The 18484-nt window shown below is 34.7% G+C and overlaps 1 protein-coding gene across 14 annotated transcripts in view; it reads right to left on the reverse strand.

Annotated features, from left to right (window-relative positions):
* Positions 1 to 18484, reverse strand: part of evla (Enah/Vasp-like a) — a 76586-nt gene that overhangs the window by 15374 nt on the left and 42728 nt on the right. For 10 of the 14 annotated variants that reach the window (XM_068214440.2, XM_073927465.1, XM_005158795.6 and 7 more), the window contains 2 exon segments: positions 17979 to 18147; positions 15226 to 15403 (listed from right to left, as the gene is read on the reverse strand). In XM_068214440.2, coding sequence (XP_068070541.1) covers positions 15226 to 15403; positions 17979 to 18147 — 347 coding nt within the window. 14 annotated transcript variants of the gene reach the window in all.

Raw genomic sequence — 18484 nt, forward strand, 5'->3', positions numbered from 1 at the left:
ATTATGCAAACTAAAGAAAAGTAATTAATTCAATAGTGAAATATCAAAAAACTAACTAATCGACACAAACCTCCATCCCAAACAGGATTTGAGAAGGAAATTCCTTAATGGTAAGTTACAGCAAGTGTACAATAACCAACCACATAATTCTGCTGAGATTAATGAAAACGCCAGACTTCTGTTGAGCACTGAATTTTGTGCTTCAGCCAATTCCCTCAGAGACAACACAGTGCATATATGATTTAAGTAAGAAATTTATTTAAAAGCTTCAGCGATACTAATAGGAGTTGAATATCCTTTTCTTATATAGCCCTTTATACAATACAAATTGTGTCTAAGCAGCTTTAGAGAAATGCGCAAGAAAAGCAATAACAGAAAATGTATGTGCCGAGGTTTTATATCTTTTTTTGACTAAATATTAAAGTCAGATTTTCCCTCAAACCCAACACCCCATTACTTATAGACTTAGCACAGTCATTCCATAATGGTTATAGGGTGTTAAGGAGCTCTGCTAATAATGGTAAACATGGCTCTCGGGTTACTGAGAAGATGACTATTTACGTCATATGACATTCAGGCACTCAGTATGAAGCATGAGAGCTGAAGGGAAGAAGGAAGGCCCATAGTGTGGGCAAATCTAACGCGCTTGATAATCAATGGTTGCTAGGTATCATCAAACACAATTGAGTTTAGCCTGTCAAAAATCTGTCTGCTGTGAATATAAGGTGGCAAGTTAGAAAGCGGTTCAGTATGATGAGGTCTTTAAAAGTTCATTATTAAAAGTTAAACAGTTTATTAGTGGTGTAAGGATTACAAATCTCACGGTTCGAATCACGTTATGGTTTTTTTGTCACAGATAGGACCATTTTTTTGGTTCAGCCAAAAAGAGGAGATGAAAAATTTTTATTTACTTTCCCATTTATTACAAAAACAGTACTGCAAGACACTTCTGGTTTTAAAAAACAGAACTTAGAACTAGTAATTTTATTAAAATAAAATGAAGAAATAACAAGCTGAATAAAAATAAATAGTAAAATATTCAGTACTGTGAAAAATTCACTGTCACTCCTACTGTTGCTGATAACGCTAAATGTATGAATCTAACATTATAATTTGTACAACCCATATTTATTTTTATTTTCACTCACTCAAAACTTCATATTTCATTGCTGGATGTGTCATTTTTGAAGAATTATTCAGTGGCATATTTTTGACGACTGGTTGTCGCCACCTATTGATTAAATAATGTAATTGCTGCCAACTTTCATTTTTGAGCATCAAGTTAAATGCATATGATGGTGATTTTAATCTTAACCAAAAACATCAGTGATTTTATCTAAACTATAAACTGTTTTCCCAGTACTTCTGTATTATTTCACTGTTTGTAACTTCATAACTAACTCAAAAGACTAAAGACTGAATCTCTTTCTTGATTTTTGCATTTTTCAAACACAGAATTTGAAAGCAGCAATTGGAAATTAATTGTGCAGCTTACACTGAATGCATTCATGCAGGCTAACCAAGTAGTGATAGAAAACACTTTTAATGAAACCTACCACATCCCTATTAACCTACCACAACTTCTCCCGTCATCATTAAATATTACAGGAAAGCTTAAATGCTTTCATACATGTGATTTAAATGATGTGAGAGGCGATCTTTCAATGATTGTTACAAATTTAGGATTAATCTACAAGTAAAAAAAAAAAGTATTAATCCGCAGGTCATGTATGTTCCGAACCTTGGGTTGTGATCTGTACGAATCACCGATCAACCGTAATCCGTTACACACCTACTGTTTATACACATGGTTTTAAAGGTGTTTATACAATTGAAAGCTGACAAAAAAGAGCAACATTTACCTGTGTTTAACAGTGTGTATTAAATTGCAAGTTGTTTACAGGCGAATTCATAACAAGATTACAAAATATAATATAATGTTGGATTATAGCAGTTCATTTACACAATAATGGCATTTTGAAAATAATTTTAAAGCACAAGTGAAAACATTAATTATATAAACATTTATAAACAGAGTCATTTTCATCCGATCCATGTGAACGGGAGAACTTGTATGTGAAACTAACATAAAAACTCTTAAAAACATCATAACTCATCCATTTTACATCAGTTCATTTTTATGTAAACAAACTCTACTATTTTTTCAGGTGATAATGATAAACAACCGAATTCATCAGTCAATTCTCAAGTATTTAAAGCTGCAGATGACAAAACAGCAGCGAAAAAAACAAACAAACATAATCTTCAGCAACAATATTCTTAACTACACCCTTTTTACCATTAGCTTCTGTGAGGTAAGGATAAGCAAAAAGAAAGCCCCGCCCCTACTCAATATTCTGTCTCCGTTGAAAGAACATACTGAAATAAATCTCTCAGCATTTTCCATTTCATGCGGACTATAAAGTGATTTGTCTTATTATGAATGGACTTGAAAATTTTGGTTGTGTTACTGTAATGATAATCACAAATAAATACACATTCAGCCATCAGCAAAAACAAAATCATCTTTAAAAACACAAGCTAAACTAGAAAGGGATTAAAGAAAGTGCCCACAGAAGAATTTTCAGCTGTCTCCTAAATATCATCAGGGATTTAGCATTAAACATGGTCTCAATGCAATCTCAGCATTAATCCAACACTCAAAATCTTCACTTCAACAATGAAAAAACAACCATCAGCCATCTAGGAGAGAATAAGAAAAGTTTATTTATAAACAAATGTCGAGAGGATCACGTGCTTATGATTGTTCACAGCTGTTCCAACTTTAGCTAATGACTGATTATCCTATCGGACGATCCTTAACTCACTATAAATAACCAGACTTTACTGATCTCAATATATTCGTCTTGAAGAAAACCCCCCACCCAACCCTACTTTTCGTCCTTTCAAACGGGCGTCACGGTGGCCAGCGATTAGCGCTGTTGCCTCACAGCAAGAATGCCCCTGGTTTAATTCCTTTCCAAACCAGGCGGCATTTCTCTGCGGAGTTTGCTCGTTCTCCCTGTGGTCGCGTGGGTTTTCCCCAGGTCCTCCGGTTTCCTCCCACAGTTTAAAACAATCACTCTAAACAATTAATCCACAATATTTTAGCTAAACTCTGAGTACACCTTTCAGCATCCATATCTGACACTTAGCTACAATAAGGAAGAGGGGGAGTCATCGAGATCTACCTGAGCTCAAACTCCCCTCTCGCCTTGCAACGGGAGGGAGCCCAGGGCTCGAGGATTCTAAAAGCTCAGGGCTCTCTCCCGGGACAGCACGCCAAACTAGCTTTATTATCAATCATCAGCTAAGTGTGAACTCTTAAAAGAACATTAAGCGATAAAAATGACTAACGGAAGTAACCAAACTAGTAAAAGCAGCAGTTTGTGTTTTCCATATTACATTATTTAAACCTCAGGGCAGCCTTATTGATCATCAACAAAACAAACTCCTCCAGTGCACTGAAGGAATACCTATTATATAACAAACAGTAAATACAGTACTGCATGATTAATAAGCCAGAGAGTGACGTATGCGGTTTCTTTCAATGGTTCTTACAGGCTGAGTAAAAGAGAATGATAAATGAGACCTTTACACCAGCACTTGTCAGCAGGCTCAGTCTGAGTCTAAACAAGCTTGAGAGGAAGCAAACGACAGGTGGGACTCGGCTTTCACATTTAATGATGAAATGATCCATGTCCTTAAGGTGATTATAGGAGTCGAAGCTCACTGAAGCATGCATCATATCCAAAAGCATCATTCAAATTATTGCGAGATCCACATTTTAATGAGAGTACAAAAATATCCCTGTCATAACTCTCAATGTAATGAAATTATGCATACATACAAAGCTGAAAAGCTAGTGTGCATGCTGTTTTTACATCTACGAGGGAAAACACAATCAAAATCTGAACATCCACAGAAATAAGTACATTGTTCATGTGAAGCTGCTTTTCACATTTTCCCAAATATGCAATTCACCTGAGGTCCTGTCTGCAGCAGATGGTCACATATCACCTCATCCTAAATCACTGATAAACTTTATACCACATCTGACATAACTAGAGGTTTAATGGCACACAAAAACAATGGTTCAGATCACAAAAATGGTTCGGATTAAACTGTAAAGTTATGGGTTGGTATAGCTGGGGGAAAGCTGAACATAAATATTCTACTTGGTTGATAAAATTGCGTAACAAAACAACAACAAAAAAATGGTTTATTATACAAAGTATAGCTCTGCCTTTAAATAACTTCAATTGTATTTATAGTTTGCCTAAAATATACACTCATCGGCCACTTTATTAGGTACACCTGCTTGTTAACGGAAATTTCTAATTAGCCAATCACATTGCAGCATGGTCAAGACGATTTGCTGCAGTTCAAACCGAGCATCAGAATGGGGAAGAAAGGTGATTTAAGTGACATTGATGGTTGTTGGTGCCAGATGATCTGAGTATTTCAGAAACTGATCTACTGAGATTTTCACGCACAACCATCTCTAGGGTCTACAGCAAACGATCTGAAAAGAGAAAATATCCAGTGAGTGGCAGTTCTGTGGGCGCAAATGCCTTGTTGATGCCAAAGGTCAGAGGAGAATGGCCAGACTGGTTCGAGCTGACAGAACGGCAACAGTAACTCAAATAACCACTTGTTACAACCGAGGTGTGCAGAAGAGCACATGAACACATCAAATCTTGAGGCAGATGGGCTACAGCAGCAGAAAATCCCACCTGGTGGCACTTCTGTCAGCTAAGAACAGGAAACAATCCCCAATTCAATTGTGAGGCTACAATTCCCACAGGCTCACCAAAACTGGACAATAGAAGAATAAAAAATGTTGCCTAGTCTGATGAGTCTCGATTTCTGCAGCGATATGCAGATAATAGGGTCAGAATTTGGCATCACAACATGAAAGTACGGATCCATGCCGCCTTGTATCAAATGGTTTGTTTTTTTAATTGTAAATTTTCATCAAAAAGTATATAGTAAACATACATGAATATAATAAAAGTATAAAAAAAGTATTTATTGTTTGAATTTACTGATAAAACAAACTGTATTTGTTTATCAAACGTAACAACACAAAAAGCTTATTGATAGTATTAAACATGAAATGTTCTGTAAAATGTCTAGCGCAGCCTAAAAAACTTACATTAAATGTTTAATGTTGGAAGAAGTAAAAGATTAAGAATGTTTGATAGCTAAAACTACATAGTAATGCATACTGAAATGAAAAACCCATACTGGACATTTTAGACATGAGTATATGTTTACCATTACACCCCTAAATATAAATACTAAAACTTCAAATATTGAAAAGAAACATGACAAACATAGATCACTACAAAAAAGCTTAAATAGGTTAAATTATATAACAAACAAACTTTTAAATCTGAAGATCCCATACGCTTGTTTGATTTTTTATTAGTTTTGTTGCCAAAGAAGGGCAATTGTTGTTTCCCTGAAGATTCTTTTTGTTGAATAATTCTTAAAAGAACCAATGATGGTTCTTCAAAGACACATAAATGGCTTTCACAATTTTTACAATAGAACGACTGGGAGAAGTGTATTTGCCATCTTCACGTGAATCACGTCACAGGAACTGGGAACAATTTCAGTTAATGATTCACCATTTTGGGGAACTATATTAGCTACTAAATCAGCTCCAACTTTAAAGCAGGATCTAACCCATCACAACAGGAACTGCAGTAATGCAAGTATTAAATAAATAGTCATTTGCATGTCATATAAAAACACCAACAGTGTTACAATGCATACACATTGAAAAAGCTAATGTAAGTGCAATAATTTGTCTAGTGGAATAAACAGTGGAATAGCTTTGATGATATATTGTAGCCCTATAAATGGTCAGAAGTGATGCAGTCTCGCTTTTTTATCTTTCAACTTATACCTTATTTCTAGAGAATTATACTTTTCAGACTTATACTTTCTTATCTTTTTAGATTAGTTCTATCTCTATTACAATGAAACAAACAAAACACAATAAAAACACTGCTTCACACTATCCTCCAGTTGTTTTTTTGTTGAAGGTCACACTTGCAGACATTTAGTTCTTATAAATAAGCCCCATTAACACTAGAACTACGGAGGGTGTCATTTTGACCACTTTTAATTTTTGGAATTTAATTACTTTTTTAAAATAAAACCAATATAACTACAGTACCCTGATATTTCCTACATTTCATTTTAACATTGCTATTTTTTTAACATTACAAAACAAAAAAGGATTATGTCTATTTTCACCTTGAATGGCCACTACGCTCTAATTTACTGCATGTATTTTCAGCATCCATTGCTTATTCCCATGCCTCTGAATATGCATGCCTCTGTCACCTAGCAACTTTCTGCTAACAAAAACATAACTTTCAGACATGTCTTTCAAACTATCAAAACAACATTTTTACAGTGTTGAAAAAACCTGCTTGCTGGACAAAGTGAGATACGCATCTTCTGGGAAATTTAGAAACTACAAAAATTTAGGCAATATTACAAAAAAAAACTCTTCATAAAATATGATGGCAGACATTTAAAGCTTAATTCTAAAATCTCAATAGAAGATTTCAGTGTAAAATTGACAAGGACAAAAATTCAATTCAGTCTTAAGCAAATGGTCAGAATGACTACTATGGCCATTTAAAGTAGTCTCAGTATTAAGGTCCTATTACGCCCCATTCACACATCAGCGTCAACCAGGGCCGGAGTGGGACTCCTTTTCAGCCCTGGAGTTTCAAGCCTCAGACCAGCCCACCTCAGTTCACGACTGACTATATTAAAATAAGGTCATTTCCAATTCAGTTTCTAATTACACTATCACGTCTTTTTTATTTTTTGGAGAAAACAGCTGCTTTAGAACTTCAAATGTTCAACAACCCTAACAGTATTATATGTCTTAATAATAAAAATGAAAAAAATAAATTACTCAGACGAGGATCAAACCCGAGTCGGCGACGTCAGAACCTAACGTGCAAACCACTGGACCACAACAGCTGTACATTAAGAAGTGACACATCTGAGTTATATCATCAATAACCTGCAGGCTGCATCTTGCTCACGAGGCTGCGAGAAAATAGATAAAAAGAGCAGAGCTGCAGTAAAATAATGAATAAGAAGACTGTGGTCAAGTAAATAAATTAATTAATTAAAAAAGTGTGACTGCAGAGAGAAACAGATTCTGGAGCTAGGGACACCGGCCCTCGCGGCCAAAAAACGGACCGGCCCACCGGGAATTCTCCCGGTCCTCCCGATTAGCCAATCCGGGCCTGGCGTCAACACTTCCCATTCACTTTGCATGGCTGCTGGCAAGCATTGCTGAATTAAATTGTGGGTCCATCAGCGCAGCTTCAGCAGCTTTGCTTGCTGCAAAAGTTGGGAATTTCTCAACTTTTTAAGTGCCAACTGAAGCGTCAGCCAATTAGATTACTTTATGCAAATACTTCAGCACAGATCTGATTGGCCAAATTTAGATAAACAACAAATCCATAAAATAAGTGTTTACAAACTAATTTAGAGAGGAGCATGTGATATGATTGATCACAGCTGGTCTCTCATCTACAATTATTAGTTAGCCAATCAGATGACCAATTGGATCAGCTAATCAGATCCAAACTCACTATAAGTTGCCTGGCTAAAACTATTCCCTTATCTTCATTTTCTGTAGACACCCCCATCCACCCTATCTCCCCCTTTCCTCCTTTACCAGGGGGAGCTCACTAGAACTACCTGATCTTGCATGCCAAACCTGCTATTATTATCAAGCAATATCTAAGTGCAAACTTTTATAATGTAATTTTAATTTATCATACTATTATCGTGATGATGATAATTTTAACATATATTGTGCAGCCCTAGCCCCTGCAAATGTCAATTTAGAGCCTTTATTTTTAAAAGTGTAAATGAGATAACACTGGTTATCAGCAAACACTCCAAAAGCATAAATATCAAGCTCATTTCTATTAAAACAGATAATAAATATATACTATATTTTAATAAAAGTTTTCATTTCATGAGACTCCATCAGCACTACAAAACATCTTATGATCTACAGCAGTGTTTCCCAACTCTGTTCCTGGAGGCACACCAACAGTACATATTTTGGATGTCTCCCTTATCTGAACCACTCATTTCAAATTTTGTAGTCTCTTCTAATGTTCTGATGAGTTGCTTCAGGTATGTTTGATTAGGAAGAGGTTGAAAATGTGTACAGTTGGTGTGCCTTCAAGAACAGGGTTGGGAAACACTGATCTTCAGTAACTAAAGACTGTTTGTGGGGACAAAATCTATGTATATTCATTATACAAAAAGATAAATGTCCACTTGCACTCCATCAACCATTACTCCAATACCATCTAAGCATTTTCTGAGTAATGCATAAATGTTATTTTCACGATTGCAGAAGTAAGAAACTGCATTATCGAGCAGCTTGGCTAATGAGAAGTGTGTGAAATATTTATTTAAAAAAACATAATTCTGTGTTCTTTGGGTTCAACTATAATTCTTCATCTCATTTAAACTCTGCAGTGTCAGTGTGTTTCCAGAAAGCATACAAAACATATGATATTATATCTCTACTGCAGGTTAAGGCAGTGTAATATGATTTATTAGATTAACATGATGATAAATGGCTGCATTTGGAGTGTATTAAAAAGGCTGATGTGACTGATGCTGAATAAACTTAATGGATTCTTAGTTTTAAAAGTCTCTCGAGAGTAAAATCCAGAGCACTGGATGTGACTGTGAAATATGGGCAAAAGCTTGGAAGAGAAATGCTGAGCAAATCTTAAGATTACTTTCTGAGGAAATCTTTGGAGATTAAATATATTGTCAATATTTGCAGTGGTTTATGACGCACATACTTTATCTTTTGGTGTTTGCGTGCAGCAGTCGAGTCCCTTTGGACCACGTACACATACCCTGATGATCAGTGAGCAGAAATGATGATGTCCACTGAGATAACAAGTGGAAACACAGATATAATCTGATTGGGTGATGTAGCCGCTGGTCATCTAGTTAATAAACTCTGACATTTTCTCCTTATAATACAATGTTGCATAATATAATTAATACATATTATCTGTAATGTATTTTTTAATGCTAATATTGACTTGGGACAAAAACACAAGTTTAACCTAAATTTAAAGGTTTGATCAGGTAAACCTGCTCTTTAAAATACCAATTGTTAATTATAACTATTGTTTGTTTGCTGTTACCAGCCTCAACCACGGCGAATGAAGCTCTGCACAAGACTTTTGGCCAGCGGAGAAATTAAAATGGTCGTGCCCAACTGAGTCTGGTTCTCTCAAGGTTTTTTTCTTCACTCCATCAGGTGAAGTTTTTTTTCCCTCTCCGCTGTCGCCACTGTCTTGCATGGTTCAGGATTGGCAGAGCTACGCATAGATGAATTTGCTCTTCAGTGTTTGAACTCTCAGTAATAATTATATCACACTGAACTGAGCTAAACTGAACTGAACTGAACTTAAACACTAAAACCTGGACCACACTGTTCCAGTTACTATGACCATTTATGTGAAGCTGCTTTGACACAATCTACATTGTAAAAGCGCTATACAAATAAACTGAATTGAATTGAACTGTATTTATTTTTTTGTTTGTTTTGTCTGCTGCATACATTTAATATTCTAAAGCACTAAGCATTAAATCACTTCATAAGTTTAATTAATCATAATGATGTAGCAAATGTAAGTATCCTTCCTCAAATTCAGTTGTGTAGCAAACTATATTGTAAATAATATTTTACTAATGTTCTTCCACTTGCATTTTAACTGCACTGAATAAACATCCTTACATTATTATTTGTTATAAGAAACATTTTTGTTCAATGATTTAAAATTTTAGCCAATGCTGAGAATTGTTTTTGCTTTAAACAATATTTATCAACAGTCAAAAATTTTTATTATTGCAAATGCAAATGATAAAAAAAGCATTTAAGTACCAATAACAAAATTATTTAGCAATAAACTGACAATATCTTAACTTTGTTTTATTTAAGATATTGTCGGTTTATTGCTATTAAATGTTATGTTCATGTTGTCAAAATTCCAAATAATAAAAATAAGCCCTGATTCATAATTAATAAAATTCATTCATTCATTTTCCTTCCTTAGTCTCTTTATTCAACAGGGGTCACCAAAGCGGAATGCAACCCAATACTGTGGAATACCTTTACACACTCATCACACTCATACACTATGGCCAATTTAGTTTATTCAAATCACCTCCTGTATAGTGCATGTCTTTGGACTGTGGGGAAACCAGAGCACCTGGAGGACACATGGACACAGGGAGAAGATGCAAATTCCCTACAGCAATGGCAACTGGTGCAGCCGGGATTCAAACCAGTGTCCTTCTTGCTTTGAGGCAACAATGCTAAACCCTGAACCACTGTGTCGCCCATAATTACTAAAATAACTTAGTAAAAACAAGAATTGCTTTATTATTTTATATTTAATTTAACAATTTAACTTTATGTGATTATTATGGATTGTAATCTCTTTTTTTTATTTAAATTAATAATATTATTTATTTTCATTTCACTTAGTCCCTTTATTAATAAGGGGTCGCCACAGCAGAATAAACCACCAACTTATTCAGCACATGTTTTTTACACAGCGGATGCCCTTCCAGCTGCAACCCAACACTGGAAAACACTTACAGCCAATTTAGCTTATTCAATTCACCTATATGCATGTCTTTAGACTAGTAGGGGAAACCGGAGCACCCGGAGGAAACCCACGCAAACACGGGGAGAACATGCAAACTCCACACAGAAATGACAACTGATTTTTTGTATTTATTATTTTTACTTTAGAACTCTTTGTTTTGTGTGCACATCCATATAATAGCAGGGCAATTCATTAAATTATATTATATATATTTTTAGTATTTTAAATAACATTATTAATATTTTTGTTTATTTTTCTTGTTATTATTATTATTCATTCATTTTATTGTCATTTTATTAATCCAGGGGTACCACAGAGGAAGGAACCGCCAACTTATCCAGCACGTTTTTTTACGTAGCGGATACCCTTCCAGCTGCAACCCATCTTTGGGAAACATTCACACACACACACACACACATACACACACACACACACACACACACACACACACACACACACACACACACACACACACACACACACACACAATTTAGCCTACCCAATTCACCAGTACTGCATGTCTTTGGACTGTGGGGGAAACCAGAGCACCCGGAGGAAACCCACGCAAACGCAGGGAGAACATGCAAACTCCGCTCAAACCAGCGACCTTCTTGCTGTGAGGTGATAGCACTACATACTTTACCACTGCACCGCCATTATTATTATTATTATTAGTATTATAATAATATTATATTTTAGCTTGATGTGGCTAAATTTGATTATTGTTTTGAACCAGAAAATGTTTTATATTCTAATCTGAATTGTATGCAAAAAATAAATGAACGATCATAAAATCTGAATTTATATGATTTTATTTAAACAATATTAACAACATACTTTGTGTAAAGTAAGTTAGGAAACAGTTTTGTTTTGAACTAGTTGCACACAGTTGAAGTCAGAATTATTAGCCGCCCTTTTGATTTTCTTTCTTTTTTAAATATTTCCCAAATGATGTTTAACAGAGAAAGGACATTTTCACAGTATGTCTGATAATATTTTTTCATCTGGAGAAAGTCTTATTTGTTTTATTTTGGCAAGAATAAAAGGAGTTTAAAAAATTTTAAAGTCAAAATTATTACTCCCTTTAAGCTATATTTTTTTCGATAGTCTACAAAATAAACCATTATTATACAATATCTCATCTAATTACCCTAACCTGCCTAGTTAACCTAATTAATCTAGTTAAGCCTTTAAATGTCACTTAAAGATGTGTAAAAGTGTCTTGAATAATATCTAGTCAAATATTATATACTGTCATCATGGCAAAGATAAAATGAATCAGCTATTAGAAATAAGTTTTTAAAACTATTTTCTTTACTGCTGAAAAAAATCTTCCTTCCGTTAAACATAAATTGGGGAAAAAAATAAACAGGGCGGCTAATAATTTAGAGTGACTAATTTTGACTTCAACTGTATAATTATGCTATAATATGCTTTTGTTGTTAATAATACAAAAAAACATATAACATGTAACATTGGTACTGTAAAAATCGACATTTTTACACATTACAAAATAAGTTGATGCCAACTGTAAATCAAAACTCAGTATTAAATCAAAATATCAATGTTAACATCATGATATGTTAAAATAAATGTGGCAACCAAACAAACAACCCAAATCAGCCGAGCACTAATGATAACTCATCAGAAATAGTCCCAGCAAACACACTCGACCTCCCAAACCCGCACACAACACACCTCGTCACGAGCTACTGACCGGCACCCCGCCAAAAGCCACTGCTCAGCTTCCACAACCACATCCTCCATCAAAACCCCACTACGGCAGCCCATCCTAGCCTTCGCAACCCATTATTAACACACTTCCCATAAACAATACTCACTGCTGAGCTTTATTACTGTAGAACTGATCCTGCGGTTCGGCCCTGGGGAAAACTCCGGCCCAAGCATCGCTCCGCGCCCTGCTCAGATGCCAGCAAATCTAGCCTCAGATATCTACAATGGTGCACTTTGAGCTCCTCTAGCAGGTGGGAAGCGGTAATAACAGTCAAGAGTTTTTGACTTCAGGCAGGTAAACAGTAGCTTCTCTCTTCTTTTCTGCATGCTCCACTTCTAACAACATGTCTAATATGCCCACCCCGGAAAGCCAGAAACACTGAGACTGTTTGGCTCCATGGGTATTTTAACCAAGGCTGAGCACCAATGGCAGACAAGCCCCCCTCCACATACGTCTTATAAGTAGCAGCAGGCTGAAACCAGAGAGGCTCGAGTGCTGTTCTTAAATAAGAGTTATAGTACACTTGAGGGCCTTAAACAGACCTAAACAACAACATTTTCTGAATCTGACTATGAGTTTGTGTACAATAGTCAAGTGGATCAAAAATGTTTTTCAGAATTGTCCTAAGACAAGAACAGGTGTTAGCTGAAAGGTTTGATGGACTTTAAATGCTGGCTGCTTTGTATTTATATGCAGATAGTTTATTTGGAATATTTAATTGTAATTTGGGTGTAAATCTAACTGTTTGTCACTATGTTATGGTACCTAATAACATTCACTTTTCTGATTCTTATTTTAATGCAATTATGTGCAACATTTGTAAATCTTCTTAGAAAGATTAATTATTGTGAAAAGCTCAGTACAAATAAACCTAAATCAGTCAATTTAATATGTCCATCTGATATTAATTCTTTAATGTAGCGGTGTGATATTTGGGCATACATTATAAAATTTAGTGAAAGGAATGTGGTTTAAATGGATAGTTCACTAAAAAAATGTACATTTACACACTGTTTGCTCAGCTTCAAGTGTTTTCAAGCTCATATGAGTTTCTTTTGTTAAACACAAAGGAAGATGTTTAGACTAATGCAGAAATATATATATATATTTCTTATATATTTATATATTATATATATATATCTTAAATATTATATATATCTTTTTATATATATATAAATGGAGAGATTTCTTAACATTTCTAAACATAATAATTTTAATAACTCATTTCTAATATACACAGTATATATATATATATATATATATATATATATATATATATATATATATATATATATATATATATATATATATATATATATATATATATATATATATATATATATATATGTATATATATATATACAGTAAATAAATAGTATTTTTATTATTATTTTTTTAAACAAATTTTATATATTAAGAATTCATTCTAATCTCACGATTTGCAGAAAAATAATTGATTATTAACAATAATGAAAACTTTTGGGCTACATACTATTTTGCTAAAACTGTGATGGTTTTATCAGGATTACTAAATTAATTAATTACTTTTTAATAAATTAGAAACCTTTCTGGTGACACTTTACAATACAGGAAAAATACAGTAGGTAATGTTATTTAATGTATTTACTAACAGGAAACAACAATGAAAAATGTTGTACAGCATCTATTAATTATAGTTCAACATTTGCTAATGCATTTATTAATGCACTCTTAGTTAACATGAACAAAAAATAAATATTGATAAACAATTAACAAATACACATTAATGAACTTTAACAAATACACTTACAAATAATCATTAATGTATTTTCATTAACTAACATTAACAAAGTTTAATAAATACTGTAATAAAAGTATTGTTCATTTTTCCGTTCATGTTAGTAAGTACATCAACTAACATTAACTATGTGACCCATACGGTGCTTGATTTTTAAATGAATAATTTCCAGAACAAAACCAGGAAACAAAAGTTACCATGACTGATGTCTGCCATACAATTTCATATTTCCCGGAACATGACTTTACTTAGTCGTTATATCGAAAAAAGCATATTATATGATATTTAATTATTTTGTGCAATACAGCGTTATGGGTCAAACACTGTTAAAAAATAAATAAATATGTGCCTACAAACATACATCGCATGAAACATCACTATTCACGTCACTTCACTATTATGTGCCAAGCGAAAATGACTCACTCTGTCTAATATTCAAGAAGAGCCCCCAGTTATCTCTTCCATCATGTTTTCTGGCTGACTTGACTTGCTTTGCTTCCGTCTCCTGCTATTCTGATCCAGGGGCGTGCTTTCGATCAGGCTCATTATCAGATTTACTCGTGGTTTTAAAAAAAAATAATATATGCTTGACTGTCTCTTGGGCATTTTGAAAATACAAATAATATTTAGCCCGTGCCATTAGTTAGAATAAATACAGGAACGCAAAACACGAATATCTGACATTTCCGGAACAGGATCCGGCAAGATCCATTTTAAATTAAGCACTGGACCCATATTGTAAAGTGTTACCATCTTTGTTAATATTGTAATATTGTGTAAATATCTTTATTGTCTTTACTGTCACTTTTAATCAATTTAATGCATGTTTTCAATCCAAAATCCTGCTAGCCATGAAATCCAAAAGACTTGCAATGACTTTATATTTAAAAATCATGTCAAGCAAGTCTCTAAAAATGATAATAAACCGAAATGATCCAAATAACTCTACATAACAGTAATGCGTGAGACACAGTGGTAGGAAAAAAACGGGTTTATGTAAAAATTACCTGCATCTTGAGAGCCCAGGACATTGAGCGCAAACAGCATGGCAGTGGAGAAGGTGGTGGCCTCCTCTTTGCTGGCAAAGTTCAGCCCGTAAACTTGCCTTGCATCACGCCATTGGTGGAACGTTGGTGTGGCCTGGTTATATTTCAGACCCTTTACAATGGAGTAGTTTATAACGACCTGGAAGAGTGGGAAATGCACTTATATATCTGCATCGGTGACATTCTTCCTGTCATCAAACTTTTCAAATGCTCATATCCATCTAACTTATACATATATAATACTGTATTTTAAAAACCACCCTACTTCAAAAATAACACAACGTGTAATAAGGTCTGAATAAACTGACAATCATAGCATTTCTTTTTAAATCAAAATTCTGAAATTACAACTAACAAAAATTACTGTGCCGTTTACCAGAGATTCTGATCAAATGTTAACTGTTAAAGTCAAATATTTCATTTAAATGAATTATTTTTAAAAGTTCATTTGAATGAAGGATTCAATGATTCATGCACCTATAGTAGACATGACTAGTTTTAATGCTGTGTTTATTAGCATTTTTGAATGAATCAATTAAATAAATGATTCAGTGACTCACTCATAAATACTTAACTTCATCAGTAGATGAATCATCATTTCTGAACGATTGTCTTGAATGAATGATTCAGTGACTCACACATAACGGCTTCACTAGTTTCACAACTGAATGAATCAGCATTTTGAATGAATCTCTTGAATTAATAACTCTATGACTGCACTTAACCAGTTTCATTAATGGATGAATCTGCATTTTTAAATGAATCTCTTTAATAACTGACTAATTGAATTATTCATAAAAAGTTTTTATCGAATCACCTGAATAAATAGTTCAATGACAAATATCAATTGATACAATGTTAAACAGAGTCATTGAATTGAATTCTAAAGGTGCTTTACGCCATTTTGATTGCTATAGAGATTAGTTCTATTTTTGATTACTATACAGAAATTATGTGTTTGAAAAGATTAAAGACTGTAGCTGTTTCAAAATTCTTTATCCATAAACTTTGCTGTAACACTTTTCTAATTTTTAACAGCTGAACTCTTGTAATTCAATAGGATTAAGAGAGTGTGTTATGTCAAATCTTTAGTGACAAAACTAATCAAACATTCAATAAGTAAACAGTATTTCTGGGCAAATTCATTTACTGTACAGTCTTATGCAAAATATTGGCCACCCCTGATTATTTTCATTATTGCAAGCCATAGAACTGCTGGCCTTTTAAATCAGCAATTTCATGCAATAAAATGTAAGCCATAACAAGGGCAAAAATTTGGCCACCCCAACAGTATAATGACATCAATCTTAAGTACAGCCCCTTTTCACTGAAATAACAGCATGTAGACACTTCTTATAGTCAAGGATAAGTCCCTGAATTGTTGCTGAAGGCCTTTTAGACCAAGTCTATGGACTAAGATGGCCATTCTAGAACAATGTATCGTGTCTAATCTTGAATTCCTTGGTAGATCTGGAACTGTGCTTTGGGTCATTGTCCTGCTGAAACATCCGACCCTGCCGTAACTTCAGACTCTTGACTGATTCCTGAACATTATTCTTCAGAATCTGCAGATACTGGGTGGAATTCATGCGACCTTTAAATCACCTTTAAATGACAAGGTTTCTAGTACCTGTGCTTGCCACACATCCCCACAGAATAATGGGGAAGAACCTGTTCCATCATATTTTACAGTAGGGAGCAAGTTCTCTTGGAATGTAGATTTTTTCTGCCATGCAAAGTGCCTAAGATTGGGGCATCTGTCCACTGACTGTATATTTTTTAAAAATGATTGAGGCTTGTCCAGATGAGATAAGATAAGATGAGATGAGACTGTAAACATTTGAACCATTTTTCGCCTTTGCCTTTCAGATATTTTTCTTGGTCTAGTACATCTTTTCTTCACAAGAACTTTTCCTGTTGCTTTCCATTTCCTTATATTTCTTACTGTGGAGACTTTAAACCTTTGTTAAAACTTTTTGCATGCTTCTCCAAATTCATGTTGGATTCAATTATCCGAGTTTTTTAGGTCATTAGGGAGTTATTTTGAGGTTCCCATGTTGCTACTTTCAGGTTCACAATAGGGAGAAGCACAACTAACAATCAGCTATCTTAAATATCCTTTTTATGATTGGTTGCACCTGTGTTGGGATTGTTAAGGTTCGAGTCACTCAAATCATTTTTGTGTTGTAATCAATCAGTATTAAGTGACTACAGGTTTTGCAATCCACAAAAAAAAGAGAAGGTGCCCAAACTTCTGCACAGCCTACTTTTCAGTTTCAATTTAATTTCACACATCTCAATACTGCTACACTACGTACATCTGTCTGAAAAACATGACATTATCCAGCTTTCTCTAGAAACCGAATGGCATTTCACTGCGATCTTCTCTTATAAAGAAAGAGCACATTATTATGCAGCCACAAAGGGGTGCCCAGATTTTTGCATAAGACTGTATGTGATGGTATTTTAAAAGTCATGAAGAGCTTTTAAAATCTTAAAGGGGTCATAACAGCACCAGGATTTCCTCTATCACACACAAATGAAGATCTACAAGGAGACAACTTCTGATGCCTGTTTTGAACTGTAACAAGCAAAAAACTAGTACGCTTGAGCACCGGCCACACTTCTAAATTATTTTCCTTCCCACTGTGTACAGTAGGATCATATAACACACTCTCTTCTCTCTGTGATGTTGTGCCATGCTTATTTCTCACCTGCTGGTCCTGCAGTTTGACTCCCACCACGCGGAAGCTGTTGTTGACAGTGTTGTGGTAGATGTTGATGCGACTGAAGCCCTGCTGACCCGGTTTGACTGGCACCCATTTTTTGCTGGTGTCATCATAGATCATGACAGAGGCTCGGGCTTGACATATACTCTGTTCACTGTGAGGAGGAAACAAGGATGCTGGTTAACCATTTACTGTGCTCAACAGTAAAAACCACAATGGCAAATTACGACGAGACAATGATATACAGATGTCAGACTGAGGCCCCGTTTACACTAGTGCGTTTTAGTTTTAAAACGGCGTTGTAGAATGAAAACGATCCGCGTCCACACTCGCGTTTTACCCAGCATTTCTGAACTGCTCTCCGTCCACACCAAAACGCTGAAAACGCACAGCACGTGACCACACACACACTCTCGGGCAAGCGCTCCAGCATTTCTACCCAGATGAGAGCTCTGCTTCGGACTGCTCATCACGCATCTCCCGCTGGATCT

Source organism: Danio rerio, chromosome 17 (assembly GCF_049306965.1).
Source record: "Danio rerio strain Tuebingen ecotype United States chromosome 17, GRCz12tu, whole genome shotgun sequence".
In the NCBI taxonomy this organism is placed as follows: Eukaryota; Metazoa; Chordata; class Actinopteri; order Cypriniformes; family Danionidae; genus Danio; species Danio rerio.